Consider the following 22,332-nt stretch of genomic DNA (forward strand, 5'->3'; position numbering starts at 1 on the left):
ACCATTGGCCATTTCTTGTCATGATCAGTATTTTTCAGTTCTTGCACGACTGTCACTTTGAATGGGAAAAGTTCTAATTTTTTCCTTACAGCTGTGAGGGCCGTTCCGAAACTAACATCGATTTCCTGGGCGAGTTTTCTTACTGACTTGTTCGGACTCTTGCACATTTTGTCGGAAATATCGAGTAGTTTACCCTCAGACAAAAAGCTAGAACGACCACTTCTCAGTGCATCTGTCACTGAACCCGTACTTCGAAATTTGTTAGTCAAATGTCACACAGTATTCGCGATGTGGGAGTATTGTCTCCCGGAAAACAGAATTATATGTTTGACGAACTGAAACTGTATATTTACCACCAGCTATGAAGACTTGTTCGACTAGAAACACAGGTTCTTCAATGGTTAGCATTTTAACACTGATAAGAACGAAACAAACGCACAAAGGATATAAACTTAAACGTTCACGTCAACACTTAACGACACACACCGACGGTACTACTGACACTGGCTGAGATAAACGAAACAGTGGAATGTTGGGAGAGTCCACTTGAAGGGAAGTAACCCAGGCAGGCGAACAATCATACGGCACGCGCGGCTGACAATCATACGGCACTGCGGAGAGACTTTTTGAACACCCCGCATAATGTACTAAATGATGATTTATTAGGTAGAATAGGCGAGGTGGGAACTTTGCAGAAATTCCAATCCTTCAGATGGCCAGTGTGATGAGACATGCAGATATGGTTGGTACTAGTGGATTTGGTCAGGGAGGAAGAAAAATTGGGAGAAATGGTAGGGAAAGTCAAACAATGTAATATGCAGGATTTTTGGCGTAGCAGGACATCTTAATGGAAGTATGCAACCAAACGATGGCAGCTTAATCACTGTAACGACGTACCCTAAACGCTCTTTAGCGCCCCTGTGTGTTTTCTTTGTAGTCAGATGCGCAGTCTAGGGTAGCGGCTCGTACTCACCATGTGGCATGGCGGCGCGGTGGAGCACAGGACGGGGAGTCTAGCGGCGGTCTCCGTCGTGCCGATGCACTATGCACGCACTCTGGACCAGGGCTGCGAACGCACTGACAGCCGGCCCGGCACGATCCGCTATTTCTGACGCCGTCTTCGCGTCAGTCTCTCTGCTGCTCGGCCCTTTATCGCCAAATATTCCGCCTCTCGGCCGCTCTTCCTCGCCCATCCTTCGTCCCATCGCGATTCCCCCCGCGCCCCTCTGCTATCTAAAATTAAGGGAGTGGCCACGCGTGCGGCCCGTGGTGGTGTCTCCGCGACGCTCCGTCGATTGGCGCGGCCTGCAACTATTCTCAGCTTTTCCTGGGGGTCACTCGGGTCCACCGCCGTGGCCGGCCAGGTGCCGGTAGTGGCTACCAGGCGGCATCCGAAAGGCCAACACCATTGTTGCCTGCAGACTGAAAGGTCTCGAAAGCTAACGTAGAAGTCAGTCTATATGACCCTACTTTACAGGAAAAAACTTCTGAAAATCTCGATTGTAGTGTCAGAATTATAACGGGTGATCAAAAAATTAGTATAAATTAGAAAACTTAATAAAGCACGGAATAATGTAGATAGAGAGGTAAATATTGACACCCATGCTTGGAATGACATGGGGTTTTATTAGAAAAAAAAAGTATTGCTAAACGCGTGAAAGATCTCTTGAGCGCTTCGTTTGGTGATGATCGTGTGCTCAGCCGCCACTTTCGTTATGCTTGGCCTCCCAGGTCCCCAGACCTCATTCCGTGCGATTATTGGCTTTGGGGTTATCTGAAGTCGCAAGTGCATCGTGATCGACCGACATCTCTAGGGATGCTGAAAGACAACATCCGACGCCAATGCCTCGCCATAACTCCAGACATGCTTTACAGTACTGTTCACAACATTATTCCTCGACTACAGCTATTGTTGAGGAATGACGGTGGACATATTGAGCATTTCCTGTATAGATCATCATCTTGGCTTTGTCTTACTTTGTTATGCTAATTATTGCTATTCTGATCAGATGAAGCGCCATCTGTCGGACATTTTTTGAACGTTTGTATTTTTTCCGTTCTAATAAAACCCTATGTCATTCCAAGCATGTGTGTTAATTTGTACCTCTCTATCTACATTATTCCGTGATTTATTCAGTTTTCAAATTTATACTGACTTTTTGATCACCCAGTAGAGTAAGAAAAGTAATTGCCCGCTGATTACTTATTTACTGATTGTAAAACACCTGTTACGGTCGTAATTCTCTGCAGCAACATCTCCTACCATCTTCCGTATTTTGTCACATTTACTATCTGAAAAAAGTATCCGGACATCACTATGTAATGTAGAACTGAACACTAAATGACACGACAGGCGAACTAACCAGTATACATTGAGGCGGGGAATATTGTGGTGTCAGCAAAGAAGCAGTAACAGAAGAAGAGGTCTCAGCGACTAGTCATTGGATCGTCAACTGCTTTATAAATCCGTCAGGAAAATTTCAGCCTTCTAAAGCTGCCCAAGTGGCCTGTTGGTGAGGTGATTGCGAAGTTGAAACGCGAAGGAACGTCCACATCTAAATCAAGACCAGGCCGACCTCACGTACTGACGGACAGTGACCACCGAGCATTGCGGCGGATTATATATCTGTACGAAATCGGTGGAAGGAATTACTCGTGAATTCCAAAGTGCTACTAGCGCTCCAGCCAGCCCAGCAACTGTGCGTAGTGGGTTAAAAAGGATGGGTGCAATGGTCGAGCAGCTCCTCATAGGCCACACATTTCCTGTAGTCAGCGCTAAGCTATGCTTGAGGTGGTGTAAGAAGCGACGCCACTGGACTGGAAACAACTGATTTGAAGTAATGGATCTCGCTATGCCTTGTGGCAATTCGATAGTAGGGTTTGGTGAATGCCTAGATAACGTTACCTGCTACCATGTGTAGTGCCAACACTGAGGTATAGAGGAACTGGCGTTGCAGTGTAAGGGCATTTTTCGTGGTGAGGGTTTGGTCCTCTCATACCGCTTAAGAAAACCCTAAAGGCGTAAGGCAGAAGAACGGTTCAGCCGTGATGGGTTATCAGAATGGCAATGCATCCTGTCAAAAAACGGCGTCTGTGAGGCAATGGTTTGTGGACAATAACATTTCTCAAAAGGATTGGCCTGCCCAGAAACCCGATCTGAACCCAATGGACACATTTGGGATGAGTTAGAACGTCGGTTTTGCTATACACACCAGCGACAAACATTATATCTTCATTATATGAATGTGTGGTTTCTGTTCTTTCGGTCATGTCCGAAAGAACAGACACTACGCAGAGTCCGCAACTGTTATACACTATATGTAAACTGAAGGTGGAAAGGAGAAGAAAGGAAAGAAAAGGAGAGCACATGTCCGAAAGAGCAGATACACACATTCATAGAACTTTGGTGGCCCAGGTGGACAATGAATCCTCCCTCTTCAGTGCAGACGCACAAACACTACCGACATTCTGTGGGAATCTATGAAGAGTGAATATGGAGGAAATGGACAGGATTTGCGGGTGGGTGGCACTCGATGGGAGTGTAGACCGGCCTTGAGGCGAGGCGAAATAGTCCGCGCAGTTGCGATGACACTGTGTCCTGGATGACACAGTGGTTGCCCCATCTGCCTAGTAAGCAGGAGATCCCAGGTTCGAATCCCGGTCCAGCACACATTTTCACTCGTAGCCACCGATTCTGCGTAATGTCTCAATGCAGCTGACACGAGTGATCGTTGCCGGCCGCGGTGGTCGAGAGTTCTAGGCGCTTCAGTCCGGAACCGCGCAACTGCTACGGTCGCAGGCCTCGTGCATGGATGTGTGTGATGACCTTAGGTTAGTTAGGTTTAAGTAGTTCTACGTTCTAGGGGACTTCAGATGTTAAGTCACATAGTGCTCAGAGCCATTTGAACCAGTGATCCTCCCCTTTCCTTTCCTCTCTTCCCCTTTCCTCCTTCAATTTACATATTACTATCCTCTCTGGTTTCGCGTGTTGAGGAAAATGGGCTGCCATTTCACTGTAAACATTCACTCACTGATAGGTCCTCAGCATAATTGAAGCTGTTATAAAGGCGAATTGTGGGCACTAATGGTGTCTGGGCACTTTAGATCTTCAGTTTCAACCTATCTTAAGCGCTGTTTTTTTTCTACATCTCCAACTAGGTCGTCAATTAGATTGTTTACTACCGCGAATCTCTGACAATATTATACCGCACTCCTTCTTGCTACAAGCTTCGCCTCTCACTGTTTAATTTTCGTAACTGTTTCTATATCATCAACCGTTGTGCAACGTAAAATTGATTGTGAGTGGAAACGTTCCCTGATGTCATGACTCTTCTTCCTGTTACATTTATTCCATTGTTGGGTTCTTTTTTAGCCAGCACGAACTTGGTTAATAGTAGTTTGAGTTATCAGAGTTTTCATACTGGCTGTTTAGTGTACACCGGCGATCGCTACCTGTGAAGCGCACCTCCGGCTGGATGTTAACTATCTCTCTTCTAGTGCGTCTGTAGCTTATCTACATTAGCACTTCAGTGATTTTTTTGCTAGTTATCAGTTTCAGAGAAGACCTTTTTTAATTTTACTTTGTGAATATTTTTAATCTAGAATTTGCGATTTAAGAATTACCAACTACGTATTGTTACGTACACGTGGATCAAAACAACAAACTGACTGATACTCGAGCGTGGGAGTGGGCGACGACTCTGATTCACGTTTCTATGCGCACGTAATATGCCTGCTACAGCAAGACCAAGGCGTTTCCACTCTACAAGCATTCACACGCTCTCCGTCAATGTGCAGCACTAGATTTGCTTAGCAGGGTGGTAATAGTCTTATAACTTTTCTGCGCTCTTTCGCAACAAATTTAGAACATTCTATAGTATGAAATAAACACATTGCACAGAGAGACATTGCAAACGACGTAAACGAATCACCACCGTTACGTTACTAACGGCAAGCGTCGTCTGCAGTTGACTGGAAACCTGCTCTGCAGGTAGCAGAGTGATATGACAGAGCTGAATAAAATAGGAGCCGTGACAAAGGTCGTAGTCTGGTTGGCTGTTGCTATGGCAGCTACTCTGTAAACAACTACCTGTTAATCACCCCAGATGTAGTCAGCTGCAGCGTTCAGTTCCAACAATCAGCGTGCAGATAAATTTACATTGTGAGTACCTCTCTGAGTGTCTTCAGTTGAGTTACTATCTAATGTACTTCGGGATTAGTATGTAACGTATTCAGGCATGTGTGATTGTGTGCAGTACTTAATCGATTTATTACTTAGTTTCCTACTATTTTAATATCACTTCTTCCTCTAGATCATCTCCATGTTGTAATAGTAAAGAGGGTGTGTTATTAGCTGGTTTAGTGCTTACGGAAACAAAACGCAAAGTATGTAGAATGTTGTCAAATGGGATGCTTGATACAAGTAACATGAACAGTGACGCAATTACCAGACATGGGAAAGGTCGAAGCAGGGCTTAATAGCTTGTGTACCAAACCAGTTAATCCTGTTATAAAAACATGTGAGCATTTGACATCCATTACCACAAGTGCATCTGTTATAACTTTAAAAATAGCACTTGTGCACTGCACACATCGAAAACTCATCAAAATGAAGCAAATATCCTAGAAATGAAGCTGTTTATAGTTTTATTTAAGGATAACCCAAACATAGGGAAGTTGTGGGATATAAGGACATCTCAAAATGTAAATCGAGTGAATAACTGACAAACATTAATACTGAACAATGTTCTGAAAATGTAGTGAACTAAAATAAAAACAATCTAAATTCTGTGGGACACGTATTTAGTTGGAAGACTACAGGAAACAAGTGTATAAGATTTACACATCTCTACAGCTCGCAAAAGCAAGATAAAACGAGACAAATATTTAGTATAGGTAACTGAGCATTCCAAGATGCATAACAAAATGAGTGAAATACAAGCTGCTTAGAAGACGGATTGCACTAACGTCCGAGAGAACTTCCATTCATCAAGTACTGTGAGAGGGCACTGGCCAACAGCAGAAAGAGCCGAGAAGGGAATATACGTTAAGAACCATGTTATCTCCAGAACCCTCGCAATCCCCAAGCTCAACTTGTCGTGGTGACTAAATGCTGCTGCCAATCCGACGAACGAATATGTTCCCTTTGCTGCGTTAGAGCAGGGAGGGGAAATCAACAGAAACTTTCCACTCAGACCTTTCAAAAAGCATCGTTACGGCTCATGACGTTGGTACTGGTTTAAAACAGTCCTTCTCCATTAATCAGCACCAACTGTACCACTTCTAGCGGCGGGAGTGTTACTTTGGATCTAATGGTCTATAATTCTGGAGGGAAGCAGCGAACTTTCTCACACAGGGAAAGGCCAGTAGATGGCCACCTCTTGATCTGTGGACAGAAAGGCAAATTACACCCTGAGGCACGCTTAGGAGAAGGAATTTTAGGAAAGAGGACGATTTCCGCGAAAACTGGCTGCCACCCAGGAGGGGAGGTGCTCTCTCCCTGTTATTGAGACTTCGTGAAAAGTCTTTTTCCAACCTTAAAGGACTGCTGAGACCTACGAACCCACCCCTTGTGGTGAGAAATCGAATATTTGCCACTCCCAGCGAAAGTGTACGAGTACCAGACTCACACAATTAGGGTAAAACAAGGGTGGATGGCCATGATTTTTTCAGACCCCAATATCAAACCGTATTAAAAAAAATCTGGGAAATTTAAGTATATAGCCTTACATATTCATAAAAATATGACTTCCTTCAGGAAGTTAGACCTAATTTCAAATTTTGATTTTTTTTTTTTTTAATTATGTAACACTTTGACATTTCACATGTGTATCAGTTTAGGTGGCCGGATACGCAAGGGATGTCCACATGGCAATACGCTTTAAAAACGAAGAGGATAACGTATTAATAACTTTTATTAAACTACTTGTCACGGGTCAGTTTTCTGAAAAAACTCATACGAAATCACACGAGTCGTTCCCCACTGGCTAAATCCAAACAGCAATCTGGCCCCGTTGCAGCTTTGAATCATAAACGATTTTTTATATTTTGCTTCAGGGTTTTCCTTGGAATATTAAAGTCTATAGAATCTTTTCCGACTGAATAATAATTTCTTTCTCTCCATCTGCCTTTAGTAGAACCGATCTTTTGAACGTACTTAGTTGGCATCAGTAAAAAAAAAATGGACTCCCGTCGAAACTAAAAAATAAACGTCCAAAATACGCTATGGCCATCTCTCCCAATCGACAGAGAGAGATGGCACAGTGCATCATCATCATTATGGAGCACGAGAAACCAAAGAGAAACAAATATGATGTTATGCAGTCGTACTTATACAGCCCTGAAATGTAAGGTTCCGTATCTACTCACAGTCTAACTTACGGAAAAATGGAAGAGTTATGTTATGCCGCATAATATTAAGGCGCATTAAAAAATGAAATTGTGAAAAATACTCACTTGTTGTTCAAATTAAGACTCGAGGTAAGCATCAACGTGTCACTCGAGACAAAGGCTCACTACCAACTGACCGACAACGCTGAAAACCTGGTAGTTGGAGAACCACAGCGGTTGGCCATTTTTCCCGTATGGCAGTCTGTCCCTGTTTCACCCTAATTATAGCAGAGTAGTGAACTACCTGAAACAAAATTGCTAAGTGATACGTGGCAGTCATGTCACAATGTGATGATGGTTTGTTAATGGGTCGAAATCAATTAATGATATATATGTATATATATGGAATACATAATAAAAATTTTACAAAACGGTCACTATGTATTGCCCTAAGGGAATATGCCTAGTCTATGTACATTACTTTCAAGTTTTTGCTATTCGTGAGAGTGGCATAGTGCCAAATTAATATCTTCAGTTAGGTAACTTACAATTCGTAATGTCCTCACAGAGTAATCTTAATAGTCAAGTATGGAGGTGGTCTTACATTTAACGTCGCGTCGATGATGAATTTGTTAGTGACAGAGCATGAGATCAGACCGGACCATGACAGTGCTGAAAAATCGGCCGTATCCTTTTCAAAGGAACTGTCACAGCATTTACCATCAGCAAGTTATAGATACGGCGGAGAAACAGTTATGACTTCCAGAAGAAAGTTTGGGTTTAATATCCCGTGGATGACGAGGTCTGTAGAGATGGAGGATGGTCCAATAGGGAACTGAGCCTCGCCGTGCCCAAATGTGAGTGCTGCTTCTTAACCAATGCACCATTTCGCAACCTATCACGAATAAATAATAACAAATAGTAGAGTGCATTTCCCTTACTTTTAGAAAAAAAGTATCTAACGTGTAACATTCTGCAGAACTGTGATGCGGTTGTAGTGTTGTGACATATTATAAAATGAGGCTGTCAATATGAATAAGTCTACAGAAAATTTCTCAATATATCACGTTCCAAAGCAGATAGTAACAACGTAGTAGAGATCACCCAAGACGGCGAAGTCCAAGGGGCTGGTGTTCATTGAGGTAGTGAGACCTTGTTGAACTCAGAACTGAATGGGAAACAACTAAGAAGAATTAGTTTCAGAAAAAAAAATAAAATCAGATTTCATTCATGATACCAAGGAAACAAAGTAATGTTAACATCGAAGGAGACTCAAAACCTGACATGAGCGTCTTGAACTAGGCTGTTCACAATTTCCATTAAATTAATGACGTGTTTGCTCCCTCTAGAAGTCTTCTCCATTCGCCGTACTACGGATGTGCTCAGTTTCTCACCGTTACTGCCACGTGTCTCACTGTATCAAACTTTGAGAACTTCTAATTAAGTAACGATTGAGATACTTATGAGGGTTGGAACTTTGACAGTGGCAACTATTTATTTACAGCTCGTTCAAAATAGATACGTGTTTCAAAGTTTTTATGACATTCAAAGTAATCACCAGCATTGTGTATGACCGTTGTCAGCGATGTGGAAGTCGTAGGATACTCTTAGCAGTGCCAGTTGTGTTGACGGTTCGAGCGGTGCGGTCTATTGCCCGACGAATTTGTAGCAGTTCTGAAGCGAATGCCGTGAAGTGTTTCCTTCAGTTTAGAAATCGAGTTAAACTTACGAGGGCTTAAGTCAGGGGAGTGCAGTAGGTGGTATAACACTTAGCAGCCCCATCATTCAAATCAGTAACAGCTTGTACTGTACGTGCTTGAGCATTGTCCTGCAAAATGATGGTCCGGTCCAGCAGGAAGTGTCATCACTGAAAGTTCTGCTTTTAAATTTAAGTAGTTTGTCGCACTTTAACTTAAGCGAAAAATTAAATTATCACTCACAAGATATGAAAAGTTGCGTGACATCTTCCTCGCAGTGGAAATCCTAATGCCGATTACGTAGCTGTAATATCTTTAGTGTAATGCAAATATTAATATCTGGATTTTACTCTGGCTTAATTATGTAGCATAGTGTTTTCTTCAATGTCTAAAAACAATGTAAAATGTTATGTTCAGGTATTCGTGATTCATTAGTACAAAATATATTTTACAAAAAAGCTGCTTGCAGTTTAGAATGGTCGAAAAACGTTACTTATGACAGGAGTCACATTAACACTGAACGCCCATGTAGTTGTTCCTTTTTCAATCTGTGACTTTTGCTCATTTCACAACAAATCTCACAAATAGTTTTCATAAAATTAAAGTCGATCTTTCATTCCTACTGATAAGCTATCGTTTCACGAAAAGCTTTATAAACATTTTCAGATTTATAAGTAAATTGATGTACCTCTCTTCAGCCGAGAAAAACGCCCTTGGTAATCAGTAATAGCATTCTATTATAAAATTTGTAATTAATTAGAACTGTATTTTTTTAAGCTTTGAGGTTGATGGGTAACTACTTGCCGGTCTTTATTACAATTACTGATGAGAAATTATAACCTAAAAGATTCTAAAAACTTTCGATTAACAACATATTATATTATTTCGATATGATGTATACGAAACTATCGTGTTGCATCATATCGAAAAAATATTCAACTGAGGAATGATAAAAATGCTTTTATGCACTTAATTCACGTCGGTTTCCTGAGGATATTGTTGTGTCTACTAATCTAGGCCCATAACAAACACAACCATTTGTTTTATGCAAAATAAAGTTGCCGCAAGATAGGGTAACGTCTGAGCCATTTGCGCGTGTATTGTTTTGTTGTGTTTTCCGAGGATACATAAAGTGGATAGACAAGCGGACAGCAGCTGACGAGTACACACAGTTCTCTTGTGACCCGGTCTCCGGCATTTGTTTGTTTCTCATATGGCGGCAATACGTGAGACTTTAGCACAAGCAACCGCGGAGGCAGATGCGCGTCTGTGCATAATCCTGAAAGACCAAGGGGCTTGCATTTTTAAGCTTTTTAGGTTTCCTAGCTGTAATATAAATATTTCTGTAGTTGAGATAGAGGCAGGATCTAAGAGGCATTTACCTCTGACACAAATGTCGCGTCCAGAAATATCCTTCTTACCTAGTTTCCTGCTGTAGGATTTCCGTAATTTAGCTTCGGAACTAGGCCGTATCTGCAGATGTCTCTTGCTCTGCGTACGTTCCAAAATGAGTTAGCCAAGACAAACAGGTACACACACACACACACACACACACACACACACACACACACACATACACACACACACATGCCTCTTAGGAGTATCAACTGTCGCCATACATTCAGTGACTGCAGTTATATTTCTGGCAGGATTCTTAAGGAGAAGCCAACAAATAGCTACCCGAAGGTCGTTAAATTAATTTTCTTTTCAGAGTATCATTTATCTCCTATATTGCTCCAGTGAAACGTTTTCAAAAACGTAGCATCAGCAAGGGGAAATAAAGTCAACACTGATTTAGACGATTTCCATTTAAGTCAATTTAGTTTCATTTTTACAAACGAAAACGTCTGGACTGAGTTGTTACGTTGACATTTACATCAACGCTTTAAGAATGATTAACGTATTTTACGTGCTGATTTAGATTTTAAACGTCGTTTGTTGACCTAACTAAGCCAATTTCCGAATAGGTTTCCGAGGAAATAATTTCTGAACATTTAACACGTTTTACGATTTTCAATCTTCTGTCGTAACTGTTTGGCAGACCTACTTCTTTGTTTTGATTAGCGGATAGGGAAGCCGTATAAAAGTTATAAATTTACACAAGAATTAAGTGTGTCTCACGAGTAATCTATTCTGAACATAGGACATACTGTAGAAATTAATAATTACACATTCATATAAGCGGGTGTTAATCCAGCAGTTAATGCTGTTTGTGAATAACATATTTTCAAGGACGTTATACAACGATTTTTGGTTCCTGAAGCAGATTAGTAATATCTATGAAGTGAACATTCACACATGCAAACAAAATTTTTATCACCAACATACACCAAGTCCAGAAGTCATAAAACAACGGTGCAGCGGAAGATTTACCCCTTAGCGGTCTCCACGTTCTGAATGTCGTTACAGTGTTATGACAGCAAGATTACAATCAGGAGGACCGTAGAGTTTGTATACACGTTTCGTATTCATACAAACAATTGGTATTTGATATTTGGAATGTACACAGCTTTAAGTTCTGAAGAGACAAATCCAAGGACATTTCGATTTTTATTAACAAATAACAAAGCTCGTATATCACTAATCTTTTATACGGGAAAAAGAAGGAATAGCCTCTGCTAATTTAGATTTTGTACTGCGTTTGACCATACTGTCTTTGTTTTAATAAATTAGGCTGCTGTGGCATTGTGAAATTGCTTTCAAGTAAACCAGAGAGAAAGTGTCACGAAAAACCTCGAATTTGAAGCTGACATGCAGCAAATTAGCGATTTTTCACGTACTGAAATATTTTTAGGGAAGAATTTTTTTCGGTTTTACTTTCTGGTCCAATCTTCGTTTATCTTTAGAAAAACTAACACATTAGTAGCATGCAATCATTCGTCACGTCTTAGTAACTTAACGACTATTGTAAAATAACCTCAATGTTTTGGAAAACTGAATGATACGAAGGAAATGATTCAGTCAGTCATATATAGACTGCACAGTATTCTTGACTGTTTCTCTTTATTTATGTTAACTATGGAACAAAAAAGGAATTTATTATAGTGTGTGTTATGTAAATTTTAGCAATTTTATCAAACCAGCTATCCCATATACCGCGTGATTAAAAAAGGAAGAACAGATTTCAGTTGTTTCTTACAGACAAACTATTAAAGGCTGAAATGATTACACACGTCATTGGATAGAGGAAGGTTCAATGGTTTGACAAAGCTGCGCCGTTATTTGTTTCAAGCACCATAAGAGAAATAGTTTCGTGTGTTGGAATATGAGCGAAGTCAGCCCATTGCTCAGGAGCAACGTGCATTCCGCCGTCGACTCAGCAAGAAACCGCCTCTGCACAAGCAGAGTGGCATACAAAACTCACGGAAGTTGGTTGCATATACAAAGGGGAAAACACTAGTCGGTCACGCAGTAGATGACAAAATCGAGAGTATCCTAGATGTTTTCGCACAGAACCCTCGGAAGTCCACAAGACGTACAGCCCAGGAACTTTAAAGCTCTCAAACAACGTTGTGGCGTGTTCTGAAATGACGTCTGCATATGAAGCCTTACGAGTTGCAGTTACTGCAGCAATTGCATCCCGGCGACCACAACAGAAAGTACGAATTTCGCGTTTCATTTCTCCAGGATACAGCAGAGGACACTTTTTCCGACCGACTCATCTCTTCGGACGAATTGATGTTTCATCTATTTCTGTTGGTTTTTTCCTCAACTTCATCAAGATTCCAATGTTTTAATTTTTATGCATGACGGAACCCTGCCTCACATTCACCTTGATGTTCGGCGTTATCTTAACAACACCATTCTCCACAAAGCTGGATTGTAAGAGGTGGACAACAAAATCTTATTCATTGCTTTTGGCCTCCTACGTCAACAGACCTTAGAGACCTTGCCTCCCCCTTCCCCCGCTCTATGGAAACTACTATTCAAGAGTTGAGGAATGGAATTGTTAAAGAGCTGTCGATTCAACAAACAGGGACCTGTTGATTCGCGTGTGGAATAAAATGGACTACTGTTTCCATGTTTCTCGAGTAACGCATGGTGCTCATGTTGAGAATATGGTACACTTTCTGTGCGATCATAAAACATTGAATCATCCTCTGTCCAGTGACATGCCCAATGTGTTTCTATCTTTCATTGTTTGTCAATAATAAACAATTGAAATCTGTTCTTTCTTTTTGAATCACCATCTAGATACTAGCTTTTACTCTTTGTAACACCCATGATTGTTCTATGTTGTAGTAATTAGAAGATCGTTTTCGCTTTTGTTCTTGGCTTTCACATTATAATCGCTTGAACTGACTGAAATGAAACTCATTTTACGTAGATTGTATCCGAAACGAGTAAGTATCGAGTCTGTTACTCCATTATTTGCTATCTTTAATTGTGTGATCTACCTGGAATCAACAACTGCCCTCGTTCAACACTACACATGTTATGAATAAAACTGAAGAATTATCAAAGTAAATCACTTTACTACCAACCAATAATTATTTCCGACATTTGCGATAAGAGTTTTCTCATTTTTTATGTCTAGTGGCAACGAATTAATATTTACATGACCATTAATAGACACGTAAGGCGCGATGTCGCATATCTCCATATTAACCAACACATAAAGGAACTCTTAATAGTTTGATAACTATAATTAGGCAGGTGTGATACTTACCTAAGGAAAGTAGCATGTACTGCTTTGAGGAATTTTGATTTGCGTCCATATCAGCATCAATTATTCAACACAATAAATATAAACGCAGAGCTTTGTAGATACAAAACACGTGACAATTTTTGCTTGATTTTCGCGACGTGATCACCCCATATATATCGCTACTCTGTGGTTATTCAAGCTAAGAAACTTAAGCTAAAGAAAGTACATTTGTGCTGATGAAAAATTTTGCTTCACATTTACTAGACTCAATTACACGTAGCTGACATAGTAAATATAACACTGGCGAGCATACCCACTGAAAAATACACAATACGGAATTCAACAATACTGGTTTCAGTGAAAGGACGAGAGGACGAAAAAACGTCAATCCATGTGGAGGTCTTCTATTGCGTCTGGTGGACTAGAATGGGTACGGAGATGAGCTGTAGCGTTACTGAAGAAAATATCCTGTCTATAGCGTGAAGTGCATTTGAGAAATTCCAGAAACCCTAAATGAGAATACAGTATGGCGATTTCAGTCTCGCTCCTCACGGACATTATTCCTGTTTCTTAATTACTGTGCCAATACTTGATATGTGTTTCGAATTTCCTCATTACACACGCAGAGCACAAATGCACTTAAGAGCAATAACTGTCATTTTACATTTGCGGAGAGCCGTTTGGATATGAACCACAGACCAATAGATAAAAACAGTGATCTGAAAATTCTTAAGCTCAGCAGCATGCCTCCACAGAAACGTATAATACACTCCTGGAAATTGAAATAAGAACACCGTGAATTCATTATCCCAGGAAGGGGAAACTTTATTGACACATTCCCGGGGTCAGATACATCACATGATCACACTGACAGAACCACAGGCACATAGGCACAGGCAACAGAGCATGCACAATGTCAGCACTAGTACAGTGTATATCCACCTTTCGCAGCAATGCAGGCTGCTATTCTCCCATGGAGACGATCGTAGAGATGCTGGATGTAGTCCTGTGGAACGGCTTGCCATGCCATTTCCACCCGGCGCCTCAGTTGGACCAGCCTTCGTGCTGGACGTGCAGACCGCGTGAGACGACGCTTCATCCAGTCCCAAACATGCTCAATGGGGGATAGATCCGGAGATCTTGCTGGCCAGGGTAGTTGACTTACACCTTCTAGAGCACGTTGGGTGGCACGGGATACATGCGGACGTGCATTGTCCTGTTGGAACAGCAAGTTCCCTTGCCGGTCTAGGAATGGTAGAACGATGGGTTCGATGACGGTTTGGATGTACCGCGCACTATTCAGTGTCCCCTCGACGATCACCAGTGGTGTACGGCCAGTGTAGGAGATCGCTCCCCACACCATGATGCCGGGTGTTGGCCCTGTGTGCCTCGGTCGTATGCAGTCCTGATTGTAGCGCTCACCTGCACGGCGCCAAACACGCATACGACCATCATTGGCACCAAGACAGAAGCGACTCTCATCGCTGAAGACGACACGTCTCCATTCGTCCCTCCATTCACGCCTGTCGCGATACCACTGGAGGCGGGCTGCACGATGTTGGGGCGTGAGCGGAAGACGGCCTAACGGTGTGCGGGACCGTAGCCCAGCTTCATAGAGCCGGTTGCGAATGGTCCTCGCCGATACCCCAGGAGCAACAGTGTCCCTAATTTGCTGGGAAGTGGCGGTGCGGTCCCCTACGGCACTGCGTAGGATCCTACGGTCTTGGCGTGCATCCGTGCGTCGCTGCGGTCCGGTCCCAGGTCGACGGGCACGTGCACCTTCCGCCGACCACTGGCGACAACATCGATTTACTGTGGAGACCTCACGCCCCACGTGTTGAGCAATTCGGCGGTACGTCCACCCGGCCTCCCGCATGCCCACTATACGCCCTCGCTCAAAGTCCGTCAGCTGCACATACGGTTCACGTCCACGCTGTCGCGGCATGCTACCAGTGTTAAAGACTGCGATGGAGCTTCGTATGCCACGGCAAACTGGCTGACACTGACGGCGGCGGTGCACAAATGCTGCGCAGCTAGCGCCATTCGACGGCCAACACCGCGGTTCCTGGTGTGTCCGCTGTGCCGTGCGTGTGATCATTGCTTGTACAGCCCTCTCGCAGTGTCCGGAGCAAGTATGGTGGGTCTGACACACCGGTGTCAATGTGTTCTTTTTTCCATTTCCAGGAGTGTAGAAGAAAATTGCTACGCTACTGGCCATTAAAAATGCTACACCAAGGAGAAGTGCAGATGATAAACGGATATTCATTGGACAAATATATTATACTAGAACTGACATGTGATTACATTTTCACACAGTTTGGGTACATAGATCCTGAGAAATCAGTACCCAGAACAACCACCTCTGGCCGTAATAATGGCCTTGATACGCCTGGGCATTGAGTCAAACAGAGCTTGGGTGGAGTGTACAGGTACAGGTACCCATGCAGCTTCAACACGGTACCACAGTTCATCAAGAGTAATGACTGGCGTATTGTGACGAGCCAGTTGCTCGGCCAAAATTGACCAGACGTTTTCAATTGGTCAGAGATGTGGAGAATGAACATTTTCTGTATACAGAAAGGCCCGCACAGGATGTGCAACATGCGGTCGTGCATTATCCTCCTGAAAGGTAGGGTTTCGCAGGGATCGAATGAAGGGTAGAACCACGGGTCGTAACACATCTGAAATGTAACGTCCACTGTTCAAAGCGCCGTCAATGCGAACAAGAAGTGACCGAGACGTGTAACCAATGGCATCCCATACTATCACGCCTGATGATACGCCAGTATGGCGATGACGAATACACGCTTCCAATGTGTGTTCACCGCGATGTCGCCAAACACTGATGCTACCATCATGACCCTGTAAACAGAACCTGGATTCATCCGAAAAAATGACGTTTTGCCATTCGTGCACCCAGGTTCGTCGTTGAGTACACCATCGCAGGCACTCCTGTCTGTGATTCAGCGTCAAGGGTAACCGCAGGCATGGTCTCCGAGCTGATAGTCCATGCTGCTGCAAACGTCGTCGAACTGTTCGTGCAGATGGTTGTTGTCTTGCAAACGTCCGCATCTGTTGACTCAGGGATCGAGACGTGCCTGCACGATCCGATACACCAATGCGGATAAGATACCTGTCATCTCGACTGCTAGTGATACGAGGCCGTTGGGATCCAGCACGGCGCTCCATATTACCCTTCTGAACCCACCGATTCCATATTCTGCTAACAGTCATTGGATCTCGACCAACGCGAGGAGCAATTTCGCTATACGATAAACCGCAATCGCGATAGGCTACAATCTGATCTTTATCAAAGTCGGAAACGTGATGGTACGCATTTCTCCTCCTTACACGAGGCATCACAACAACATTTCACCAGGCAACGTCGGTCAACTGCTGTTTGTGTATGAGAAATCGGTTGGAAACTTTCCTCATGTCAGCACGTTGTAGGTATCGCCACCGGCGCTAACCTTGTGTGAATGCTCTGAAAAGCTAATCATTGACATATCTCAGCATCTTCTTCCTGTCGGTTAAATTTTGCGTCTGTAGCACGTCATCCTCGTGGTGTAGCAATTTTAATGGCCAGTAGTGTATATACAAAAAGCCACAGCTGAAGAAAAAGAAATAGTGCATACCCAGACCTCTGCAATATTATCTGCTCTGAAGCAACTATCAGAAGATCCAAAGAAATAACGTTAGGGGCCGGCCGCGGTGGTTTTGCGGTTCTAGGCGCTGCAGTCCGGAACGGCGGGACTGCTACGGTCGCAGGTTCGAATCCTGCCTCGGGCATGGATGTGTGTGATGTCTTTAGGTTAGTTAGGTTTAAGTAGTTCTAAGTTCTAGGGGACTGATGACCTAAGATGTTAAGTCCCATAGTGCTCAGAGTCATTTGAACCATTTTTAACGTTAGGGAATGCGCCCACGCACGCACGTACACATCCATGGAAGTGCGCGCATGCGCGCGCACACACACACACACACACACACACACACACACAGTCACACACACACACACACACACACACACACACACACGCGCGCGCGCACGCACGCACATAAAGGCCAATTTACAAAGACCACCACGCGTAACATGTTCTCAGATCATTTCCTAAAGCCATTAAATTAACATAAGCAACAACTAGTAGAAGTTATTTAATTTATAGATTCACTTTAGTTATATTAATTATTTATTCAAACTACAACCGGTTTCATGATGTGAAAATCTCATCTTCAGGTGTATGAAATGATTGTATTTGGTAACACGTAACATGCGGTGGGGCCAATCACTGCAAGAGCTCCAATCACTGCATGTTGGCAGAAACTGTCCGCCGCCACGCAGCCGCATGGCAGGAATGCCAGCCTCTACTGTAGTGGTCGGTGTTCCTGCCGTATGACCATCCACTCGCAAATACAAGGGTTAAACACCCGCCTGTATGCCTCCGTAAGAGCCCTAATTTCTCATACTTTATATTCGTGGTCCTAACAGGCAATGTATGATGGAGGCAACAGAGTCGTTCTGCAATCAGTTTCAAATTCCGGTTCCGTAAATTTTTTGAATAGGTTCCTCTAAAGTAATGTTGTCTTCCCTCCAGTGAGGGGTTCCTATCTCAGTTCCCGAAGCATCTCCGTAACTCTTGCGCGTTGTTCGAGCCTATCGGTGATAAATCTAGCAGGCCGCCTCTAAACTGCTTCGATGTCTTACTTAATCCGACCTGGTACGGATCCGAAACACTCGAGCAGTACTCAAGAATAGGTCGCACTAGCGTCGTATTGCAGTCTCCCTTACAGATGAACCACACTTTGCTAGAATTTTTCCAATAAACCGAAGTCGACCATTCACCTTTTCTACTACAATCCTCACATGCTCGTTCAAAAAAAAAAAAAAAAAAAAAAAAAATGGTTCAAATGGCTCTGAGCACTATGGGACTCAACTGCTGAGGTCATTAGTACCCTAGAACTTAGAACTACTGAAACCTAACTACATCACAAACATCCATGCCCGAGGCAAGATTCGAACCTGCGACCGTAGCGGTCTTGCGGTTCCAGACTGCAGCGCCTTTAACCGCATGGCCACTTCGGCCGGCACATGCTCGTTCTATTTCACATAGGTTTGCATCGTTGCGCCCAGATATTTAAACGACGTGACTGTGTCAAGCAGGACAGTAGCAATACTGTATCCGAATATCACGGGTTTGCTTTTCCTACTCATCCTCACTGACTTACATTTTTCTACATCTAGAGCTAGCTGTCATTCGTCTGCGTGTCTAAAACAGAATGCTGATTTGAATGTCGCCGACGTCAGGACACGTTGCTCGAAATATTCCATCAGCAGATAGTCAATAATAGATGACAAAGGACTCAGCATCGCAACCTGTTGAAATATCGATGGTTGTCGAAGACGTCTCCTTCTACATTCGTGTGAGTTGTCTGAATATTTGATACCTAGTGAGATGCTCGAGTTTCATAATATCGTACACTTGTCCGAAGTACTTGCTTAACAAAGACACAAAATTTCATATGGTGAAAGAAGCACTCCGGAAGAATGGAGGATGAGCTTAGTCTTGAACCAGCAGTATAGAGGAAATGCATCACACGGTGTGTAGTGTTGGTGTGTACTGTGGATTTCGTCGTCCTTGCCTCACACCTTGATTAGCCACATGCGAAGCTACTTTTACCGTCCACGTAGGAGCTGAATCTGCCAGTGATCAATGAGTTATTTCCCACATACAGTGACTACTGCACTGAGCTGGCAATATGCCCGTATTGTTCCTCTCTGTCGTTGTCACAGTAAAGGAAGGCACCCGAACCATTAAGCGCATTACATGGGTCTGAGTACACATGGTTAAAGTTAATTTTATACTAACTGAAATTGCACAATGAGTTCTTCTCGGCAAACAGGAAATACTATTAATTTCTGGTCGTTATTGACTTGGAAGGAAGGCTATTGCAACTTCGGTAACTACTTCCCAAAGGGGAACATGAAAATTCGAGAAACTTAGCAGTTTAAAATGTGTTCATAATTTTTAATTGGTCAAATACCGAATCCTGTACTAACTGGAACACCATACTGGAGCTCCATTATCACAGCATACAAGACCCAACGTATCAGTTATTATTCAAGATGATAACTTGATGTTACATATAACTTGACCAGCCCCAATTTTCGTAATGCCTTACATCCAGTAATACTGCATACCTGAGTCTGTGTTTGTACATATGCTGGTGAAGATCCATTCTTCATCCATTGAGATATTCAAGGTCTTATGGTTTTATAAAACACAACCATGTATTTTTATTAACGTCATTCTATACCTCCTAAAATAACGGTAAAATAACATAGCCCATGTTAATGTTTAGAGAGAAATATTAAGAAAAGATAACTCTGGAAAGTGCGAAAAGTTTAGCAGAAAGCTGCCGACATTGCGCAGTGTCATAACTCTTATCCGACATCTGTGCGGCGATATTTTTCAAAGCGGTCTGTCGGCAGCGCTTCTCACTATTAGTACATTCCCCTATACCTTTAGTGAATCTGTGGTTGAACATAGGTGTATTTACTATATCAGTATTTCTGTTTTTAAGATGTGCCAACAACAATTAATTCAATCGATGAAAGTACACTCCTGGAAATTGAAATAAGAACACCGTGAATTCATTGTCCCAGGAAGGGGAAACTTTATTGACACATTCCTGGGGTCAGATACATCACATGATCACACTGACAGAACCACAGGCACATAGACACAGGCAACAGAGCATGCACAATGTCGGCACTAGTACAGTGTATATCCACCTTTCGCAGCAATGCAGGCTGCTATTCTCCCATGGAGACGATCGTAGAGATGCTGGATGTAGTCCTGTGGAACGGTTTGCCATGCCATTTCCACCTGGCGCCTCAGTTGGACCAACGTTCGTGCTGGACGTGCAGACCGCGTGAGACGACGCTTCATCCAGTCCCAAACATGCTCAATGGGGGATAGATCCGGAGATCTTGCTGGCCAGGGTAGTTGACTTACACCTTCTAGAGCACGTTGGGTGGCACGGGATACATGCGGACGTGCATTGTCCTGTTGGAACAGCAAGTTCCCTTGCCGGTCTAGGAATGGTAGAACGATGGGTTCGATGACGGTTTGGATGTACCGTGCACTATTCAGTGTCCCCTCGACGATCACCAGTGGTGTACGGCCAGTGTAGGAGATCGCTCCCCAAACCATGATGCCGGGTGTTGGCCCTGTGTGCCTCGGTAGTATGCAGTCCTGATTGTGGCGCTCACCTGCACGGCGCCAAACACGCATACGACCATCATTGGCACCAAGGCAGAAGCGACTCTCATCGCTGAAGACGACACGTCTCCATTCGTCCCTCCATTCACGCCTGTCGCGACACCACTGCAGGCGGGCTGCACGATGTTGGGGCGTGAGCGGAAGACGTCCTAACGGTGTGCGGGACCGTAGCCCAGCTTCATGGAGCCGGTTGCGAATGGTCCTCGCCGATACCCCAGGAGCAACAGTGTCCCTAATTTGCTGGGAAGTGGCGGTGCGGTCCCCTACGGCACTGCGTAGGATCCTACGGTCTTGGCGTGCATCCGTGCGTCGCTGCGGTCCGGTCCCAGGTCGACGGGCACGTGCACCTTCTGCCGACCACTGGCGACAACATCGATGTACTGTGGAGACCTCACGCCCCACGTGTTGAGCAATTCGGCGGTACGTCCACCCGGCCTCCCGCATTCCCACTATACGCCCTCGCTCAAAGTCCGTCAACTGCACATACGGTTCACGTCCACGCTGTCGCGGCATGCTACCAGTGTTAAAGACTGCGATGGAGCTCCGTATGCCACGGCAAACTGGCTGACACTGACGGCGGCGGTGCACAAATGCTGCGCAGCTAGCGCCATTCGACGGCCAACACCGCGGTTCCTGGTGTGTCCGCTGTGCCGTGCGTGTGATCATTGCTTGTACAGCCCTCTCGCAGTGTCCGGAGCAAGTATGGTGGGTCTGACACACCGGTGTCAATGTGTTCTTTTTTCCATTTCCAGGAGTGTATAAGAATTTTAGCCACACATTGATCAGCCAATAGTGTGTTTGCCCACCTTTGGAGCGTAATACACCCGATTCTTCTCTGCGCAACGTTATTAAAGGTCAGTTTTTTGAAACCCCCGCAAGTGTCTTCCATTGCGACAGATAAGAATTAAATTTGGCTCGAAGATTCTACAGGCTTCCTCTGTAACCGTCGCTGTTTCGGCGACGCTTGAAACAGCAAGAGGCCGACACATGCGGCAAGAATGCCAGAGGCAGAAGTTAATTTGAGATGTAGATTGTATTAACTGCGTCGCATTGGCAACAAATTTCACAACAACTTTGCCCAAAGTCACCGTTGACGTGTCACACGATAAGAAGGTCGCCACATCCCCTCTTACCCACCTTTAATCCTTTTTTTTAAGGCCTGTGTGATGAAGCTCAGAAGCGCTTCTTCCAGGGTTTAAATTATGAGGTTTTGTTATAGGTGGCAGAGGAAAACATTTCAGACACATCTCCCCTCAGTATCGACAAGCCTTAGAGCGTGGCATAAAGGGCGTCAATGGAAACACCCCTTCACACACATTTCGCGGTCAAAAACAACAGTTCGCAGGGCAGTGAGCAAGGACGACGTTCTTAACAAATG

At 43.8% G+C, this 22,332-nt stretch overlaps 1 protein-coding gene across 1 annotated transcript in view; it reads right to left on the reverse strand.

Annotated features, from left to right (window-relative positions):
* LOC126187308 (proton-coupled amino acid transporter-like protein CG1139) overlaps positions 1 to 1,120 on the reverse strand; it is a 1,061,389-nt gene extending 1,060,269 nt beyond the window's left edge. The window contains exon 1 of the mRNA XM_049928307.1: positions 974 to 1,120. Within this exon, the coding sequence (XP_049784264.1) occupies positions 974 to 976 (3 nt within the window). The 5' untranslated portion in view covers positions 977 to 1,120. The remainder of the gene's footprint in view (positions 1 to 973) is intronic.
* Between the last annotated feature and the right edge of the window lie 21,212 nt (positions 1,121 to 22,332).

Source organism: Schistocerca cancellata, chromosome 5 (assembly GCF_023864275.1).
Source record: "Schistocerca cancellata isolate TAMUIC-IGC-003103 chromosome 5, iqSchCanc2.1, whole genome shotgun sequence".
Taxonomy (NCBI): Eukaryota; Metazoa; Arthropoda; class Insecta; order Orthoptera; family Acrididae; genus Schistocerca; species Schistocerca cancellata.